General features: G+C 35.0%; 2 protein-coding genes across 5 annotated transcripts in view; one reads left to right on the plus strand and one right to left on the minus strand.

Annotated features, from left to right (window-relative positions):
• Positions 1-19945, minus strand: part of LOC110447386 (G patch domain and ankyrin repeat-containing protein 1 homolog) — a 52522-nt gene that overhangs the window by 2209 nt on the left and 30368 nt on the right. Inside the window, exon 1 of one of the 2 annotated variants that reach the window (XM_021493035.1) lies at positions 5060-5606. The exons of the other annotated variant lie outside the window; for it this stretch is intronic. The gene's annotated coding sequence lies outside the window, so the exon portion shown is untranslated. Of the gene's footprint in view, positions 1-5059; positions 5607-19945 lie in introns of those variants that run through there. 2 annotated transcript variants of the gene reach the window in all.
• On the plus strand, positions 320-15555 carry LOC110447388 (uncharacterized protein C7orf62-like). 3 transcript variants are annotated; one of them, XM_021493044.1, is made up of 9 exons: positions 320-452; positions 6325-6397; positions 6751-6857; positions 7425-7529; positions 8216-8374; positions 9592-9655; positions 9900-10001; positions 10300-10302; positions 14845-15555. In XM_021493044.1, exons 1-9 carry the CDS (start codon positions 351-353, stop codon positions 14886-14888), a joined length of 759 nt encoding a protein of 252 aa, XP_021348719.1. In that variant the 5' UTR covers positions 320-350; the 3' UTR covers positions 14889-15555. The 3 variants fall into 3 exon arrangements, with proteins under 3 accessions (XP_021348719.1, XP_021348716.1, XP_021348718.1); XM_021493041.1 differs by lacking the exon at positions 320-452 and adding an exon at positions 5851-6161; XM_021493043.1 differs by lacking the exons at positions 320-452; positions 10300-10302 and adding an exon at positions 5851-6161.

The following is a 19945-nucleotide window of genomic DNA, read 5'->3' on the forward strand; positions in this document are numbered from 1 at the left end:
CCGGATTATTTGTTGTTTTTGATCTAGTGCTTGTTCTTGAATACCAGTGTAAATACTATCAGACGAATTGATTAACACATAAAATTTTATGATATTTTGCGAATTATTCTTGCTTATAATCCATTCCGAATTCTGTATCACCAATATTAATTTCGGATATCAAGGTCCGGTATTTGGCTTTGTTTATTATGCAAGTTTGAAATTTTGTACATTTAACCTATTTGAAACAATATTTAATCTTAATATGTTATTGAACCTTTTAAATCTGAATAAAATTTAATTTGAAAATATGATTTCGAAATCATTTTACCCCGAAATGTTCGGTTTCTATAGCAACAAAAACGAACAAGATGGCGTCTGCCATGGAACATGAACGAGAAGATTCAGTCATTGAAGCTCATAGAACCTCTTTATTAGAGGTCATCGAGGATAAAAATAGAGCTTTAAATAAGGTAGGCATTTTATGAAGGTCGTGACATCTTAACAGTCACTTTATTTTGTGTAAAAGTTACTAAACAAGTCCAAGATGGAACATCATTGATCGCAGGAACGGTTTCAATTTCCCATCAAGTCATGCACATGATGAAAGTTTGAACCAAAGCATCTTTGTTTACAATGGCATAATGTAAAGGTAAGCCATGTCTCTTTAAAAGTAAAAATAATGACACCTTCATTTATTGCCCAAGATATACGAATAAACATTATTTCATATAGACATCTATGTAAGACCCTAAATCAGTAAATGTAGTTTGTTTACAATTTGATAGACCATACAGTGATACATCTGTTCCTTTAGCCGGTACATTCTAAGATAGATTCACTTTTACGTGCATGATTTTACTATTCAGTCCATTGACTTGACTAAATTGTGTTCCCAAACTGTACTGTACGTAGTTATTATGGGAAGATCTCAGGCTATTTTTTCTTGTGCTTCAATCTTGGTAGTACCGCAATCCCATAATATATAGGATTTCAACACCTCCATTTTTCTTAAAATTTATAATATACAGATCAGACACTGTCTGGTTACACTGACAGAGATCAAAGCTTAAGATTAAGGCCACTAAACCAATACTAAAGCTTTAGGCACTAACACTTACCGTAAAATCCAGTGTAATTTGCGCACTTATGTAATTTGCGCATGTACTTTTTTGGGCTGAAAATACTGAAAAAAGCTTCTACTCATATATTTTGTGCATCAATTTTAAAATTGACCTCCGACACAAAACTTTGACACAAATATCTACTTTCTCATTTCATTTATTAATTAAGTGTGGTATTTGTTTATAAATTAAATTACTTAAGATCTTTATGCTGATGCTGGGTGATCATTATCAGCTAGGCATAACGAGACAAGATTACAATGAAGTGAGGTTTCAGATGAAAACAACAGTATATGTACAGTGAAGCTGTCAATCAATAGCTGACCACCTACATTGTAGATGCACACTAAAGTTAAGTTTTAGTTATTTGGGTGTAGGCTGCAACTTCAAAGAAATGTTCTACTACACAATATACTGCTATTGTTTAACCAAAACAATATGCTGTAAACAGTTTTCATATTAACATACCCAAACGGCATGATTTTAGTAAAAATATAATAAAACCGATAATAAATGTTCTATTTATATAAACATTTTTATTCATGAAAAAAATAAATTTATCCTGAAATTTTCATATCTTTCAAACATATTCTTTATATGAAAATATCATTCAATTAAATCAGTTTCAAAAAACATTTTGAAGTCTTTTTTGCTTGAAGAATATTTGGAATGTTGAGTTCAACAAACAAATAATGAAATTATGAATTTCTTTAACAAAATTAGTTTTAAATATTAAAAAAAAATTTTTGCTGTTATCAGGTGTTTTTTTCATGAAACTTAAAATAATTACTACATATATATATATAAATATTTTGTAAATTTTCAATATAAGTATGTGGATTTAAAGAAAAAATAACAATATAGAAATTATTATTTTTACTCAGAAATTGCTAAAACATTGGTAAAGATATTATGCTGTGTGACACAATCAAAAGCTCATTTAGAAGGCCAATCTCATTCTCTGGAAGGCCAATCTTGTTGTTTCAAAACTATAATTTCACTATCCACTTTAAGCCATCATGCCCTTCACTAAGCCCTGTATGTAAAATTGTCTCCTGACCATCACTACCCTTCACTTAATACTGTATGTAACATTGTCTCCTGACCATCACAACCCTTCACCTAGTTTTGTAGGTAACATTGTTTCCTGGCCATCATGCCCTTCACTTAATACTGTATGTAACATTGTCTCCTGACCATCAATACACTGTATTTAACATTGTCTCCTGACATCAATACCCTTCACTTAATACTGTATGTAAAATTGTCTCCTGACCATCACTATCCTTCACTAAGTTCTGTATGTAACATTGTCTCCTGACATCAATACCCTTCACTTAATAATGTATGTAACATTGTCTCCTGACATCATTACCCTTCACTTAATACTGTATGTAACATTGTCTCCTGACCATCAATACCCTTCACCTAGTTTTGTACGTAACATTGTCTCCTGGCCATCATGCCCTTCACTTAATACTGGTTGTAACATTGTCTCCTGTACATCAATACCCTTCACCTAGTTTTGTACGTAACATTGTCTCCTGGCCATCATGCCCTTCACTTAATACTGTATGTAACATTGTCTCCTTGCCATCATGCCCTTCACTTAATACTGTATGTAACATTGTCTCCTTGCCATCATGCCCTTCACTTAATACTGTATGTAACATTGTCTCCTGACCATCACTATCCTTCACTAAGTTCTGTATGTAACATTGTCTCCTGACCATCAATACCCTTCACTTAATAATGTATGTAACATTGTCTCCTGACATCAATACCCTTCACTTAATACTGTATGTAACATAGTTTTCTGACCATCATTACCCTTCACTAAGTTCTGTAAAAAAACACTGATTCCTGACCATCACTTCCCTTCACTAAGTTCTGTATGTAGCATTGTCTCCTCTTCATCACAACCCTTCACTTAGTTCTGTATGTGACATAGTTTCCTGACCATCATTACCCTTCACCAAGTTCCGTAAAAAAACATTGACCCCTGACCATCACAACCCTTCACTAAGTTCTGTATGTAACATTGACTCCTGACCATCACTACCCTTCACTAAGTTATGTTTGTAACATTGTCTCCTAACCATCACTACCCTTCATTTAGTTGTATATGAAGCATTTTCTCCTATCCATCACTATTCTTCACTTAATTGTGTATGTAACATTGTCTTCACTTCTCAAAGTCCTGCAAACTTCTGTATGTAACATTGTCTTTTGATTATCACTAACCTTCTCTAGATTCTGTATCCGTCATTGTCTCCTCATCGCCACCCTCTCTCTAACTTCTGTATGTACCACTGTCACTTCTTTATCACTAACCTTATCTAGATTCTGTATCCGTCATTGTCTTCTCTTCGCCACCCTCTCTCTAACTTCTGTATGTAACACCGTCTCTAGCTACTTTATCACTAACCTTCTCTAGATTCTGTATCCGTCATTGTCTTCTCTTCGCCACCCTCTCTCTAACTTCTGTATGTGCCACCGTCATTACTTTATCACTAACCTTTTCTAGATTCTGTATGCGTTGGTGTCTCCTCATCGCCACCCTCTCTCTAACTTCTGTATGTACCACCGTCATTACTTTATCACTAACCTTTTCTAGATTCTGTATGCGTTGTTGTCTCCTCATCGCCACCCTCTCTCTAACTTCTGTATGTACCACCGTCATTACTTTATCACTAACCTTTTCTAGATTTTGTATCCGTTGTTGTCTCCTCTTCGCCACCCTCTCTCTAACTTCTGTATGTACCAATGTCTCTACTTTATCACTAACCTTCTCTAGATTCTGTATCTGTCATTGTCTCCTCTTCGCCACCCTCTCTCTAACTTCTGTATGTACCAATGTCTCTACTTTATCACTAACCTTCTCTAGATTCTGTATCTGTCATTGTCTCCTCTTCGCCACCCTCTCTCTAACTTCTGTATGTCCCACCGTCATTACTTTATCACTAACCTTCTCTAGATTCTGTATCTGTCATTGTCTCCTCTTCGCCACCCTCTCTCTAACTTCTGTATGTCCCACCGTCATTACTTTATCACTAACCTTCTCTAGATTCTGTATCCGTCATTGTCTCCTCTTCGCCACCCTCTCTCAAACTTCTGTATGTACCACCGTCATTACTTTATCACTAACCTTCTCCAGATTCTGTATCCGTCATTGTCTCCTCTGCCACCCTCTCTCTAACTTCTGTATGTACCACCGTCATTACTTTATCACCAACCTTCTCTAGATTCTGTATCCGTTGTTGTCTCCTCATCGCAACCCTCTCTCTAACTTCTGTATGTACCACCGTCATTACTTTATCACCAACCTTCTCTAGATTCTGTATCCGTTGTTGTCTTCTCATCGCCACCCTCTCTCTAACTTCTGTATGTACCACCGTCATTACTTTATCACCAACCTTCTCTAGATTCTGTATCCGTTGTTGTCTTCTCATCGCCACCCTCTCTCTAACTTCTGTATGTACCACCGTCATTACTTTATCACCAACCTTCTCTAGATTCTGTATCCGTTGTTGTCTTCTCATCGCCACCCTCTCTCTAACTTCTGTATGTACCACCGTCATTACTTTATCACCAACCTTCTCTAGATTCTGTATCCGTTGTTGTCTTCTCATCGCCACCCTCTCTCTAACTTCTGTATGTACCACCGTCATTACTTTATCACCAACCTTCTCTAGATTCTGTATCCGTTGTTGTCTTCTCATCGCCACCCTCTCTCTAACTTCTGTATGTACCACCGTCATTACTTTATCACCAACCTTCTCTAGATTCTGTATCCGTTGTTGTCTTCTCATCGCCACCCTCTCTCTAACTTCTGTATGTACCACTGTCATTACTTTATCACTAACCTTCTCTAGATTCTGTATCCATCATTGTCTCCTCATTGCCACCCTCTCTCTAACATCTGTATGTACCACTCTCTCTACCTAATCACTAACCTTCTCTTTGTTCATTGTTCCCATTGTCGTTGTCTCCTTTTCAACACCCTTTCTCTAAGTTCCTCGGGTGATGTTCTCCCCTTCATCGCTAGTCTAAAGTTAATAAGCTAGGTTTTGCAAGAAATGGGATGTTATATAGCATTCAGTAAAAGTGCTGCTCATAATGAAAAGTCTGAATTGCCTATGCTCAATGTTGCTATGTACACTTTCTGATATTGGATGTGTTTGAACAGTACTATATCATTGTCGCCTGCATTTTCCATTAGAAGGGAACCACGGACCATTCTGTTATGTGTTGTGTAGGTCAATACAGCCACTGATAACACTATAGCTATCCCAGGTTATCTCAGTCTGTCCACAGTTCTCATAGTTAAACTGCCAAACATCATTCAGGTTGAAAAGCTTACAAATTATTGATAGATCATCAGGCTTTCACTTGAGCAGGTGTATGAAAGCAACTGTTCTTTTTCAGTGCTGGATTTAGTCTTTTGTTACATATATCTAAATTAAACATTTGCCTTGCAATGTATAGTGTGTGTAGAAAGTTGTGCCCGAGTTTCTATTGACACAGCCTGACAGTCATTGTAACAGGCTGATTACATACAGAGTTCCCATGGCATCAACAAGGTTTTAATATGTCTTTGTGGGGACATTAATGTACATTAGATAGTGAAGTACACATTGTGCTGACTGTGAATATGCCGGTGAACTGATTTAATGCTATATGTAGTTGTGTAACAGTATATCACACAGTATTGTAGTGGGATATTCAACACAGGATTTTAAACGCTGACAGTATATAACTCAGTGTTTCTTATTTGCATGAGTTCTGTTACATAAACTGTTGTATATAGCTAACGACACCAAATTGGACAAGTCACATTGACCTATATTAATGGCCGAACAAGCTGTTGTTAGAGACTTGGGTGAGGAAGTGGAACTGGAGGAGTCCAATGGACATGGACCACCCTCACCGAAACAGGACAGGAGAAATATCACCAAAAAAGGCAAAACGAAGAAGAAGGCTGATGACAGGATCAAGTTTGATTGGCCTAAAAGAAACTATTTTGAAATTTCATGTGAAATCCCTACCATGGGTTTGGTAATTATGGTCATTGAAGAGTAATTACACACTGTAAATGACTTCAAAAATATTTCCTGAATGGTGTATAGTTAGAATTTTACGATTGATACATATAAGTATATATATCATATAATTTGTTGAATTTCATTGAAATGTATATTTTTCATTTTTTTTTCTTCAGAAAAACTTGATTCACCGTTTTGTGTATGTGGCCAAACTAAAAACAAGCACGGAAGACAGAGCAGAGATTGGAAGTAAAGAGATATTCATATATTCATATATTAACAAATACTTGTAAAATTATATAACATCAATTAAGGTATGGCAGTTCCTACCAGCGTGAGCTGCATGACAATTAAAAAATGTTCAATTCCTATTTTAATATTATTTGTAAAAGGGTCTCTTATTATTGTATGCTAAATTCTATCACTGTGAAGTTGACATAAGAATAACAGACGATGCATAGTATGTAATTTGTGTGTGTCACTGTGTAATATGAAACAATTTACTTAGATTTAGCTTTGGACATAAATCATTGATGAACTAGCACCTTATAAAACTTCAACTTCAAATGGTTTTTGCATGCTTCTTCCATTTCTATTTTCAGGTCACTATGAAAGATTTTTCAAAAATCTCCAGAATGTTCAGCAGTCATCGGAGGTGATCACAGGACTTCTGCTTGTCTACCTTAAACATATAGTACATATTGTTGAGGTAAGTGTGCCAGTCACATACACCAGGTACAAACCATTGTCATGGAATTCAACACTGTTATCCTTCTCTGTACAAAAGGATGGGGTTGCAGTTCATAGCCAATTGAATTCAACACTGTTATCCTTCTCTGTACAAAATGATGGGGATTGCAGTTCATAGCCCATTGAATTCGACACTGTTATCCTTCTCTGTACAAAATGATGGGGATTGCAGTTCATAGCCCATTGAATTCCTGTACAATGCTGGGTGTAGGAGAGAATAGCTGTTCTTTTTTTTTGCAGAGTAACCACAATTGTAAATGGAATGATGTTGTTTCTGTAAAAGAATGAAATAAGTTTTCCAATTTAACTGCAGTAATAGCTGTTGCCTGAAAAACTTACAGTGGAATCATGTACATCATAATACTTTTGTGGATTTGATAACAAATTTAAAGGAGTGGGTGATTATTTGAAATTAGAACAACCTTATTAATGAAACATTTATTTTTGTTAGAATGTTCAATATAGATACATGTATGTACATACTATATTTATAGTTTTAATCAAAACCAGACTGATTTCGTTCCAGACTTCCACAGATCTGATTACAGAGACGGTGAGGGACATACAATCTAACATTAATGACAGCAGTGGGCTTTTTGAATCCGGCAAAATACTCATCATCTCCCATGACATATCCTTTCACAGTGTGTGTCTATTTGTTAAAAACTCTGCTTCCTACATGTCCAACTGAATTCCTGATCATGGTTGTATAGAATTGTTTCAATTCAATGCTGAAGTACTCACAATTTGCTGATCTTTACAACTGTTAAGTGTGACAATATCTACATGTATAATCAATTGCATAAATAGCACATGTTATTAATCTAGGTATTACACATACATCATAAAGAACACAATATTTTAAAACTGGAAGAAATGTTACATTGTTTTTGTCTCATGCATAATCAAAAACAACCATTTGCAAATTATGACATAAAAGTAGTAAATTTTGTTTGCAGGTTTCTTGCTTAATTATTTTCATTGTTATTTAAGTTAGGATATGATTTAGTCACGCTTTGATGCATGCCACATTTTTCATCAAAGAAGAATAATACCTTAAAATTATTCAACTTTGTGAAAATCTAGGTACTTTTTTTTTCTTGGAAATCAACTTAAGAACATTCTGTTGATTACCTAGTATTCCAAAATAAAACAATAACATAGATTCATAGTTTCAGCATAACAACTCAATAACTAAAACTGATATATTACCCAGTAGGTAAATTGACTTCTTTTTTTGATAAGCTTAATAGAATGCATGTTTTGAGTGAATTGGTAAAATGCCATTTATTATATTACCGACCTTGACATTCCTACATTCCTCATCGACTTTATGGCCAGTGGAGTTTCCGCACCTTAGACATACAGGCTGCAAGAATGGAAAGTTACGACAGCAATGAGTCAACAGACAAGATTGTCATAGAAATTCTCATACAGTTACTCAAGCTGGGCAATCACCTTGCAAAGACCCCGAAGGTATTGGTCATATGAAGCCTAACCTTTCAGTCTCCTGAGATATTCGTAGACCCCAGATGTACATGTGTATGTATCAGCTAATCAAGCTACATACACATTTGTCTGAAACGCAGCTCATACTAGAAAGTCATCTTGAAAATGCCATAAGCTAAGACAAGTGCTTGCTACATCTCTAATTATGTTGGCAATATGCTAGAACCTTAAAAGTGTATTAGTAACTCAATCAGCTTGGCAATCAACAAACAGCAATGCCAAATCATCTGATTTGATACCTGAATCTTTGAAATCTAGAAATCAGATTTTGTTGGTAAATAAAGAAAAATATATTTTGAATATCCCAAAACATGAAGCAAAGTTTAGTTAACAGACAAGACCACTGTGTAACTTCTAGACATTTAACCTTAACTGATGTAACTAGTTAGGCAATTGTCTGGCACACCCAAACAGTATCATTGAGCAAAATAATTCATAATATTGGCTTCAAAGCTGTCGGTAACTGAAATCTCACTGATAGGACAAAAACACATACATGGGCTTCACACATAGAACCATTCAATTATAAGTGTAAACTAAGGCCAATCTTAATTTTTCAATAAATGATTTTTCAATACATGAAGTAGATGTGCTAGACTTAGATTCCAGTTTTCAATATTTGAAGCTGAATTTTCCTAATTGTCAGTCACCCACGAGAATATGTACAATCCACATGGTTTAAATACAAGCCTTTGAACTGTGTTTTATATCAAATCAAGTCCTAACTTAGGTCTTGAAACTGAATGGCATTATTGTAATGACCCATCAAGTATAATTGACCATATTGTTTGAAAACCATCTTGAATGCAACGGAAACTTCACCACGGAACTATCTTTCAAAATATGAATGAAAGGTAATTTTGATTGGTATGCAACATATAGCCATAAATATAAAGATGGGTAGCTGAAGTATATACCTGGCACAGGGATTCAGCTGTCTGAAAAGCTGAAAACTAAAAAAATGTGCTTGCATCCATACCATAATTAAATAGTAGTCAAAGGGAGACAATCAACCACCAGACACAAAATGGCCAAGTTATTATAAGATCATTTCAAAATCCCCAAATAAAACTGCTACGGTATTCTTGGATAAAACTGGGTAATGGAAATGTAGATGAAATTAAAAATTGTGTTAAAATTTTGTTTATGCATGAAATAGATAATATTAATCTTAATATCAACAGTTGAATTTGAAGAACTTGATGGATAGCTTACATGAGAGAGTGCCAGATCTGCTGCCCCAACAAGGTACAGTACTGTATATATAAATGTGATAGCCAAAACAGATTGTGGAATCAGTCATACAACTTTTTCTTGTAAATATAAGATATGATACATTTGTGACAGACATAAAATCAGGTATACATCTAGCAAGCTGCTTTCTGTTTACCGTTGTGAATAGGATCAGTGTATTACAGCATATTGTAGGTTGGTAGACGGCCAGTGTAATTATATAATTAACCTATGGTAATAATGTCTGTCTGTCTTACAGCTGTCCTACACTACCTGTGTGAAGACAATGACCCCTGTCTAGTCCGACCCCAGGACTACCTAGACATGTACGATAAGCCGTTTGACGCCGTTTTGGACAGTGGTAAGTGTATAGGCCATCAAGAATGAATTGTAACAGGTTTTACATTGTTAGATTATTAAATTGACATTCATTTGTATGTCATAATTTCTTCCAAATATGTTTGCTTGCTACCATGGTAAACCTTCAGTTAAATCTGGATGGAAAAAAAACAGTACAATTGTATATACTGTAAAATATTCAGTTAAAATGTTGTTTTTCTTCTAAATAAGTTGTTGGAAACAATATTTTGTTGTGGATGTTTTTTTGAGCCCTCTAAATTTGTTAAAATGTTCTCCTTTTTTTTTGTTCATATGTTTAGAAGGTAACTATGCTATCTTATATCTTGTATACTCTTTACACACGTCCCTTCTCTGGTTCACCCTCACTCTGAACATTATATACATCGTACAGCATATAAGTAGTTAGTGTCATATATGTTAACTAGTACAGTATGCATGATTCAGGGTAAGAAAATAATGGTGGTGGATCTTATTTCAGTATATTTCATTAAAAATTCAATTACCATAACTGTTGTTCTGAAGAACAAAAGTCGATCCATGAAATAAAAACACATTGTCACTTAGATAACATCGCATTATCTCAAGTCTGATTATTGGAAGTTTCAAAACTAACCTCACGTGCACAAAACATGTCCCTGTTTATCAATTTTCACAAATGCACATTTTGTTGATTCACCTGCCAGAAAAAGCATGATACCCTTCACTAATTATTTGTTCATTTATAGATAATGATTTTATTCAATTTAATTAATATTTTATTGAATATTGAAGTGTATAATGTTACATTGTAATGTATCACATGACTTTTCATAGTTCACACAAGTTCAAGTACCAATTCTATATTGACAGCAATTTGATTATGGAAACAGTGATGACAAAATAGTAGTATACAATGTATATATAGATATAAGAAGACCCATGAGGAAGGCATCACAGTTTTATTACAACATGTGATTTAATTTGAAAAATAACAATCTATGTTTGTACGGTATACATATTGCCCAAGGTAGTTAATGTTACATGAGAAAATACATGTATAAAAATGAATCGCCCTAAATGCAATCTCTGATTGTAATATTTGAAACATTTATATATTCATGTAATATAACCAGTTTATGAAGACATTTTTTAATGATAGAAAGTATGTTTAGTCCGAGAGTATACTGTTTCAGGATTTGCGTGTTTATAGAGTATTTCAACATTACGTCATAAATCTTTATTTCTGCATTTATCAGTATATAGATATTGTCACTAAATTCATGACAATGTCAGATTTCATATTCATATTCTTTAAGATATTAGAAATTATACAAAACAAGAAACAAGTTTAATCGGAAATCAGAGATTAGCTGGTCATTTAAACAAGTTATGTTCAAAGTACATGTACCTCATTAGCTGGTATAATTGTACTAATGTTCACGAGTACATGTACCTCATTAGCTGGTATAATTGTACCGAGGTTCACGAGAACATGTACCTCATTAGCTGGTATAGTTGTACAAATGTTCACGAGAAGATGTACCTCATTAGCTGGTATAGTTTTACCAATGTTCACGAGTAGATGTACCTCATTAGCTGGTATAGTTGTACCTATGTTCACGAGTACATGTACCTCATTAGCTAGTATAATTGTACCGATGTTCACGAGTACATCTACCTCATTAGCTGGTATAGTTGTACCTATGTTCACGAGTACATGTACCTCATTAGCTAGTATAATTGTACCGATGTTCACGAGTATATGTAACTCTTTAGCTGGTATAATTGTACCGATGTTCACCAGTACATGTACCTCATTAGCTGGTATAGTTGTACCAATGTTCACGAGTACACATTCTCTCCTTGTTATATATATAGAAATAGAACTTAATACTGCGAAGATATACTGAAATATACTGCAGTATAATGTACGGAGTAGATTGACCTAATGCTATATATGTATAACTTTACTATACATTATGTGGTACCCCTATTAGCTAAGCCACCCTATTTCATAGACTGTTTACCAATGTCAGCTAGTCAGGTAAGTGGCTAAACTGAAACACTACAGTACTGCAGCCAAATCAGACCATATCATTGCATTGGATCCTTCCAATTGAACTGATAGTTTACGGGTAATCATTGGGTTTCTGAAGCATGTTATCAATGCCTGCGCAATAAAGTGATAAGTGTATAACAGAGCAGTGAAGCTTAGGTCCTTTGTGGCTTGTAAACATTGTACTTAACAAAGTATCATTGTCATATATAGTGTAATCTATTGCTATTCCACTCGTCAATGTGCTACCTGATCAGACAGAACTAGTTCCTTGTGATATCAAACTATTGATGATTTAAGGCAATCAGCGTTACACAATCATATGATTAGAAATACCCCAAAAAGAATCATTTCATTTATTGTTTACTATTTGTTATAAAAACATTATGGACCTTATTTTAACACAAAGAGATCAAACATTTTGAAAGCAGGATGGTGCATCATTGGTTGCATGAATACAAAGCACTAACATGCATGTTTTACTGTGTATCATAGGCACTTGGTGCTGTTGACTGATAGTTTCAGTCTCTAAAAATGGTATATTACATGTTTATTGGCAGACATAACAAAATTGTCATTTTAGAGGCCGAATGATGTCCTTTTGAAATTAGAGAAGCATAAATCCAAGCTGCATGGATATATATGGGCAACAACATTTTTATGCATGTTATTTAATATGAGAACAATCTTGCTACTGTTCAATAATCACAGTTACTGCTTCCTTGGTCCAGTTTGTGATTTAATCAATTTCTCCTCCCTCTAAACACATACTGGACTGGAGCAAGTCTAGTACATTGTACAAGTGATACTTTTTCCTGCATGCAGTCATATCTGCCTCTATATTGAAATCGTTTTAACCATGATTTTAGTAATTATATACCTAATTTCTTTCAGTTGTGACATATCACATTGATGTGGTACTATGGCTAATTTCTAATAATTTTCTTGGCAGTTTTCTGATGTTATAATGTATTGGTGCTTGAACCATGAGTATTTTCGGAGTCCAGCTTGCTTTTTGATTTTTCCAGGCTGAGTAAATGGCCTCAAATTCTTTTGCTCAAACGCCTCTCAAGATCTGAAACACTTCTGTTACATCTGTCTTGTTCCTTCCATTGACTAATAATGGAAGTTTAAGATCACACCTTCATTTATTGTAAGAAATAATTATAAATATGTGATTTGTCTTTGCCAACAAAGCTTGTAATGAGTAATACTTGAGATTTAAATGGCTTCTGTAGTAAACACCCTTATTTGCAAACATTATGTCTAGCACAGATGCGCTTTTTCAGATTTAAAAGAAAACTCCTTTTAGTTTCTAAAACAGCAACAAAAAAATATGAAAATTGCTGCTTATCAAATGTGAATTATAATGTGAAATGAGTATTAGCAGCTGCTCAGTGTTACAGTGGTGATTCCTGTGTATTGATCCCTTTATCCTACTTTCTATACCTGCTACCATATACTGGAACATAAGTAGCTTGATTAAACATCTGATTCTTACTGGCACAGAGTAACAGGTGTACGCATAAGAGCAATAGATTTTGGACTAGATTTCATGATCAATAGACATAATTATCTGATTATCAGACTTGTGTACTCGTCCCTTCCAATCTGGAATCTGGATGTCCATTTGAACCTGGTTGGAATTACCTTTGTGCCAGAACATGTAACTGATAACCATAATAAACCAATACAAATAATGAAATTAATTGATATCCATGGTTTCAACTAATTTCTTAAGAGATAGGAAATATTGATTAGTAAAAGACAGCAATACAAAGGCATATTAAATTTGGGACACGTGGCTACATTAGATTAGGCTAAATGTAGGACACATGGCTTCACAAAGTTAGGCTAAATGTAGGACACATGGCTATACAAAGTTAGGCTAAATGTAAGACATATGGCTATACAAAGTTGGGCTAAATGTAAGACAGATGGCTATACAAAGTTGGGCTAAGTGTAGGACACATGTCTAAACAAAGTTAGGCTAAGTGTAGGACAAATGCCTATACAAAGTTAGGCTAAATGTTGGACACATGGCTATACACAGTTAGGCTAAATGTATGACACATGGCTATACAAAGTTAGGCTAAATGTACGACACATGGCTATACAAAGTTAGGCTAAATGTAAGACACATGGCTATACAAAGTAAGGCTAATTGTAAGACACATGGCTATACAAAGTTAGGCTTAATATAGGATACATGGCTATACAAAGTTGGGCTAAGTGTAGGACACATGGCTATACAAAGTTAAGGTAAATGTAAGACACATAGCTATTGCAAGTTGGGCTAAATGTAAGACACATAGCTATACAAAGTAAGGCTAAATGTAAGACACATGGCTATACAAAGTTTGGCTAAATGTAGGACACATTGCTATACAAAGTTAAGCTAAATGTAAGACACAAGGCTATTGCAAGTTGAGCTAAATGTAAGACACATTGATATACCAACAAGGTAACCAAGTTACATTAAATACAGGACACATGTAAAACAAGGTAAATTAATAAGTTCACTTCATAGAATTGAGAGAGAGAGAAACAATTAATCCTATTTGTGACAATCTAGATTTACATTTGTCACTAATTATCAAAGGTAAATGGGTACAGATTGCTATTTTCATTGCTGTTTAAAATGTGATAAGTATTAGATCTCTATACTTGACTCAATGATAAATTCTCTATGAAGTCAGCATGAGTTATTATTGTGCTAAGAAAAGAGTGTAGTTTTGATTGAGTGTAACGCATTATGTAAGGACTTCATGTAATCCTCGCCTGACACAATATGTTTGTCGTGTTTCAGAAATGGTGTGGCCTTTGGCAACCAGGCTATTTCCCTATAACTAGTACTAGTGAAGCTACAGCCACCCCGGCTTGATGTGAAGACTGTGATATGCAATATGTCTCCATGTGTCCCATGTCACTCTGTTGCATGCGGAAGTGGAAGATGGATTGAGCAAATGGAGTTGAAAGAGTGAATGAAATAACAAAAACACTTTGAAGAGGGTGTAGTGAACCAGAGGACAGAATGAAAACGTTTTCGTGTTTTCTTCTTTATCTTATTATAATAGGTTAGTTTATCAGAAGACCATTGCCACTATATTCATTAATGATATGTTATTCCTAAAAATGATAAAAAATGTGCTGTATGTACATATATGATTATTATGTAGATGTGTGCATCTTTGATTGAATTTATATTATTTATGGGATATTACGTCATCATAGCAAGGAACTCCATCATCGGTTGTTCTCTATCAAGGATGCTGGCCAATTATGCAGATAAGAAAACTACCATCAACACTGTCATGAAAAAAAATTAGATTCCTGTTTTAGTTTTCTTTTCTTTTGTTTGACAATATGAAGTGCATGTATTATTATCAAGACATTGCTTGGGATATTTTGAGATCTGGATGCATTAGAACACAGACAATAAAATAATCACAACAATGGTGTTCAACTTGCTATAAACTGAATTTATTTGAATAAAACTTTTTCTTCTGTCAAAATATGATATTGTAATTTCATTGAGTTAACTTTTCTCAGGAATGTCATTTATGCTTCCAGTCTAAGACTGTCCTTGTCTGTCATCTGTCGCTTTGTCAGTGCATTTACAATTGACAGTTCAGAGATTATCATGAACCATAAGGCCTAGGGTCATGTATTTGAGCAGCAGGTAGGTGGGATAGAAGGGTATCAACTTTTTTGCTTTGGTATTCATTCAAGGTCACGGGTGAAATATGTCAAAATCTGTTAATACTATTTCCTCAATTACAAGAAAGCTTGCGGTAATGTTATAAATAAACAGTAGTTTTTCCACAATGATTGACCTTGACATTTATACGAGGTTACTTTAGTGAAATCTGAAATTCAAAGGAAATCTCAAGCTTCAGTAGGCTTACATGTAGGTATGAGATATATGATCAGCAGATATGGAAGGCTTTCATTTATTGAAATAAAAGACCTTGATCTTCCTTTGAGGTCAAAGGGGTCAAATATGTAAATCATTTATACATGTACCTAGTGTCACGTTATTTGATCAGCAAGAACCTGGGATAAATGGCTATTGAAGATATTCAAAGAGATAAGCAAGAGTCATGATATGTCAACAGTGGGTAGCTTTTAATGACTTATCAAGATCCAGAAGGCTTATAGTCATATGTTATTAGTAGGTAGCCAGGATGTAGGACTTCAATGATGATCAAATAAATTACCTTGACCTTTATTCATTCAAAGTCACAGAGGCAAAAAAAGGCTGAAATCTTCGATTGATGTTTAAGCGTTTTTAGCTCACGTGAGTCACTTTGGTGAACTTTTGCGATGGCCTTTCATCTGTTGTGCATTGTCTGCCATCCATTGCATTAAAATAATGTTGACTATTCAGAAACCATCTGTCAGATTTTGTTGAGGTTTGGTGGTGCTATCTTCTTATAGTATGGATCCGAATCTATACTAAAGAAGGGGGCTGGGTCGATCCTAGAGTGCAGAGGGACAGGGCCACAAAGGGTCAGGGAATGGACTCCCTTCAGATGTTATCTCCTTTTAACATAAAGGTCAAGCGTCAGAAAACTTTATAATATCAAATGATACTTAGATGATGAGGATCAGAGTCTATACTAAGGACGGGATGGACAACCCACGGACAAGGCTAAAGAGTTACCTAGTGTTAATCAAAAGGTATTTTCAAAGAACTTGCTGTTGGATGTTTTCTCCAACATTCCATAAAATGAAGCTTTGATGATGATGAGAATCTGTACTCGAGAAGGGACTGACCCTATCATCCCGAATGGAGGGTAGCATTATGGGTCACAGAGTAAAACACTTTCAACCAGTATCTCCTTTGAAAGTTACTGATGGATTAGATCAATGTTTCCTAAAAATGATCCTGGGCTTAGACCATGAGGATATATTCGAGAAGTGGTTGACCCATATTAGGGAGCTGAGGGTTTGAGCTTTAAGGATTCACAGAGTGGGAGATTTTCAAACGGCATCTCCCCTGAAATGTTCTGCTTTTTCATCAACATTCATACGCTACAGGAGTACATGTACACTGACATGTAGTAGTATGACAAATAGTACAGACATAGTCTGTAAGATTTATTTGTCCGAGACAAATCAATTCGGCTACGTTTTGTTTAACGCGTAATCATAGATGCACGAATATTAAGGATCCCCCTTAACTCGATTCAATACTGACCTGCAGCGGCGTATCAAGATGGTTTCCTTTATTTGCTGATTGAACGGATTGCTCTCTCTCTCTGACACCAATACTTTGGAGTTTTCCCTGTCAATGATATGGTTTTGTTAATTGAGATGGTCTGTAATTGCCGATTGTTTAAATGGGACTTCAACTGCTTCCTTTCTGATTGGATGAATTTCTTTCTGCCCTGGGATTCCGTGTCTCTCCGGTGTTCATTAAGTCGGACCCCAAATCTGCGATATAAGATGCGTCATATTTCTTGCATTCTTGCATCCGATTTTGTACAGGCATACGAAGCATCTAGGCGGGCTTTATTTCTGCTGTTATCCTCTGGCCGCGATATATCGCCTGGATGGTATCGGATGTTCCTATTATATATGGGATGACGACATGCCCTTTCATCTTGTTCTTATCCTTGATTGGCCTTTTCTTGTTCTATCCCATACCTTGACACAGTTGTCGTACCCATGTGATGGCCAATCCGAATATCTACATGCTGCTCTTGTCTGTCTTTTGTCTTCTTTTCTGTGACAATTGTATCGCATCTGTTGAGCAATGTACGTACGACGCCTTACTTCTGATGCAAAGGATGGTGATACTTAAAGGTCTGAGATTGGTCCGTTGGGGTAGGTTTTTCTATAGAGCAAATATTCCAGGTTCCATCATCTTTCTGTACCAGTAGGGTGCCTAGGTGGATCATCGTGCCGATAATTTCTCCTAGCACGTGAATTTATAGCATCTGTTGGTGACATGTTTGGTCAGAGCAGTGGTCACGATGGGAGACACCGGGATGCCCATACATGTATCACTGCCCAGTATGTTGATGGCATAGATTCTGGAGATTGGTGTTCTAGGCTCTATCTAGATCAGTCTAATTCAAAGCGTTTTCAATGATTCTGATTGCATCTAAGTATAGCCCACAATAGTTGTCCGTGGGTTTCCCTGTGGACATATGATGTACAGTACAATTTGGGATCACCTCTGAAGTTTGATACATGTAGGTATATATGTATATTCCGTCTTTGCGTATTGCAGAGTTATCTTCTCTTGTGATCAGGTATTGATTGTTACGTCATTGGTTTATGTGAGAAAATTACGTCGTTTTCTCAAAAATTGATGACGTTTCTCTCACAAACAAATGACTTAACAATCAATACCTGCTCACAAGAGAAGATAACTCTGCAATACGAAAAGACGGAATACATCTATGACAAGATATAATTGTGTAGCCAAATCGATTTATCGGTTTTAGTTGCGGCATTTTTACACATGCAACAACACATTTTACATACGCTCATAGCGAAGCCGAATCGATGTCGAATTTTGTCATTTCATATCGCCAACTCTAACACATTTTATATTGTGTACATACGTTGCACTGGTCATTTGTCTGATGAAGGTAACAGTACAGGTACCGTACTAGTCATCGAAACAGCATAGATAAACATTATTGGTTATGCTACATACGCCTTTCTATAATTAAAACTACACGAAGAAGATGTTCCGAATTCATCTTTACCTTTATTCAAAGTCACTAGGGTCAAATCTTGAAACAACTGCATTTAAATGTTTACATGAATGATCATAACTTTAGTGTATAGGTAGTTTGAATAGGGGACTATCAAATCCGTTCAAATCCATTTCTTGGATATTGCAAAATATGTGCAAGATCACTAGGGATAAATCTGTTAAAACAAAACTAAACAAATACGATAGGACAGTATATGTTGTGAAAAACGGCCGTTTTGTCAGTGTCTTACGTTTAGGTTAAGGGTTAACTAATTAGAAGTTGGCAGGGATAAAAAAAAAAAAAAAGTTTTTGTTTAATAATTTCATGGCTGCTCATCACCAACAATTTGCTACGTTTCAACTATTTTAGTTTCATTTGTATTTATATTTTTAGTGTGAAAATAATAAATAAATAATTCAAGAAATGAAAAATACAAAAATAGTTTCCCTAATATTTTTATTTTTATTTTTATTTTTTATTGAATTTCGTATCTGTAAACTTAATTTCAGATATGCAACGTGATAACTACCCTGTTAGCGTGTCACCTTATATATCCTAATTAAAGTCGGATATCGCTAAGAAGTTCACACATGACACTCGAATTTTAATAAAGGCTAATAAAAAATCATCACATAAAACCTCCATACTCCATATTAATCTATTTGTAGAATCAGTCATAGCTCTCATTTAACAAGGTTTATCTTTTGCCTGTGTTAACTTCTTAGATATACCCGATTTTCATTCTATAGATATACCTGATATCAATCCTATAGATATACCTGACATTAATCCTATAAATATACCCGACATTAATGCTATAGATTTAACCGACATTAATTCTATAGATATACCCGACATTAATGCTATAGATATACCCGAAATTAATGCTATAGATATATCCGACGTTAATCCTATCGATATACCCGACATTAATGCTATAGATATACCCGACGTTAATCCTATAGATATACCTGACATTAATCCTATAAATATCCCCGACGTTAATCCTATAGATATACCCGACATTAACCCTATAGATATACCCGACATAAATTTATAGATCCACCCTTATTAATTTTGTCAGGTAACACTACTTGGTTCGATAGAACGTTACTTATCTGAAAATGAATTCCACGACGTTGCTAACAGCGAAATTAAAAAGACACGAGCCTGAAAAATCAATCTGGATTTACC

This window comes from Mizuhopecten yessoensis, unplaced genomic scaffold, assembly GCF_002113885.1.
Source record: "Mizuhopecten yessoensis strain PY_sf001 unplaced genomic scaffold, ASM211388v2 scaffold3339, whole genome shotgun sequence".
Lineage (NCBI taxonomy): Eukaryota > Metazoa > Mollusca > Bivalvia > Pectinida > Pectinidae > Mizuhopecten > Mizuhopecten yessoensis.

Bases quoted from the DNA above. Each gene is read 5' to 3' on its own strand.
- LOC110447388 (XM_021493041.1), top strand. From the start codon at position 5,955: ATGGCCGAACAAGCTGTTGTTAGAGACTTGGGTGAGGAAGTGGAACTG. The intron at 7,530-8,215 runs ATATCCTTTCAC...TGACATTCCTAC, and splicing joins TACTCATCATCTCCCATGAC to ATTCCTCATCGACTTTATGG. The intron at 9,656-9,899 runs GTACAGTACTGT...TCTGTCTTACAG, and splicing joins AGATCTGCTGCCCCAACAAG to CTGTCCTACACTACCTGTGT.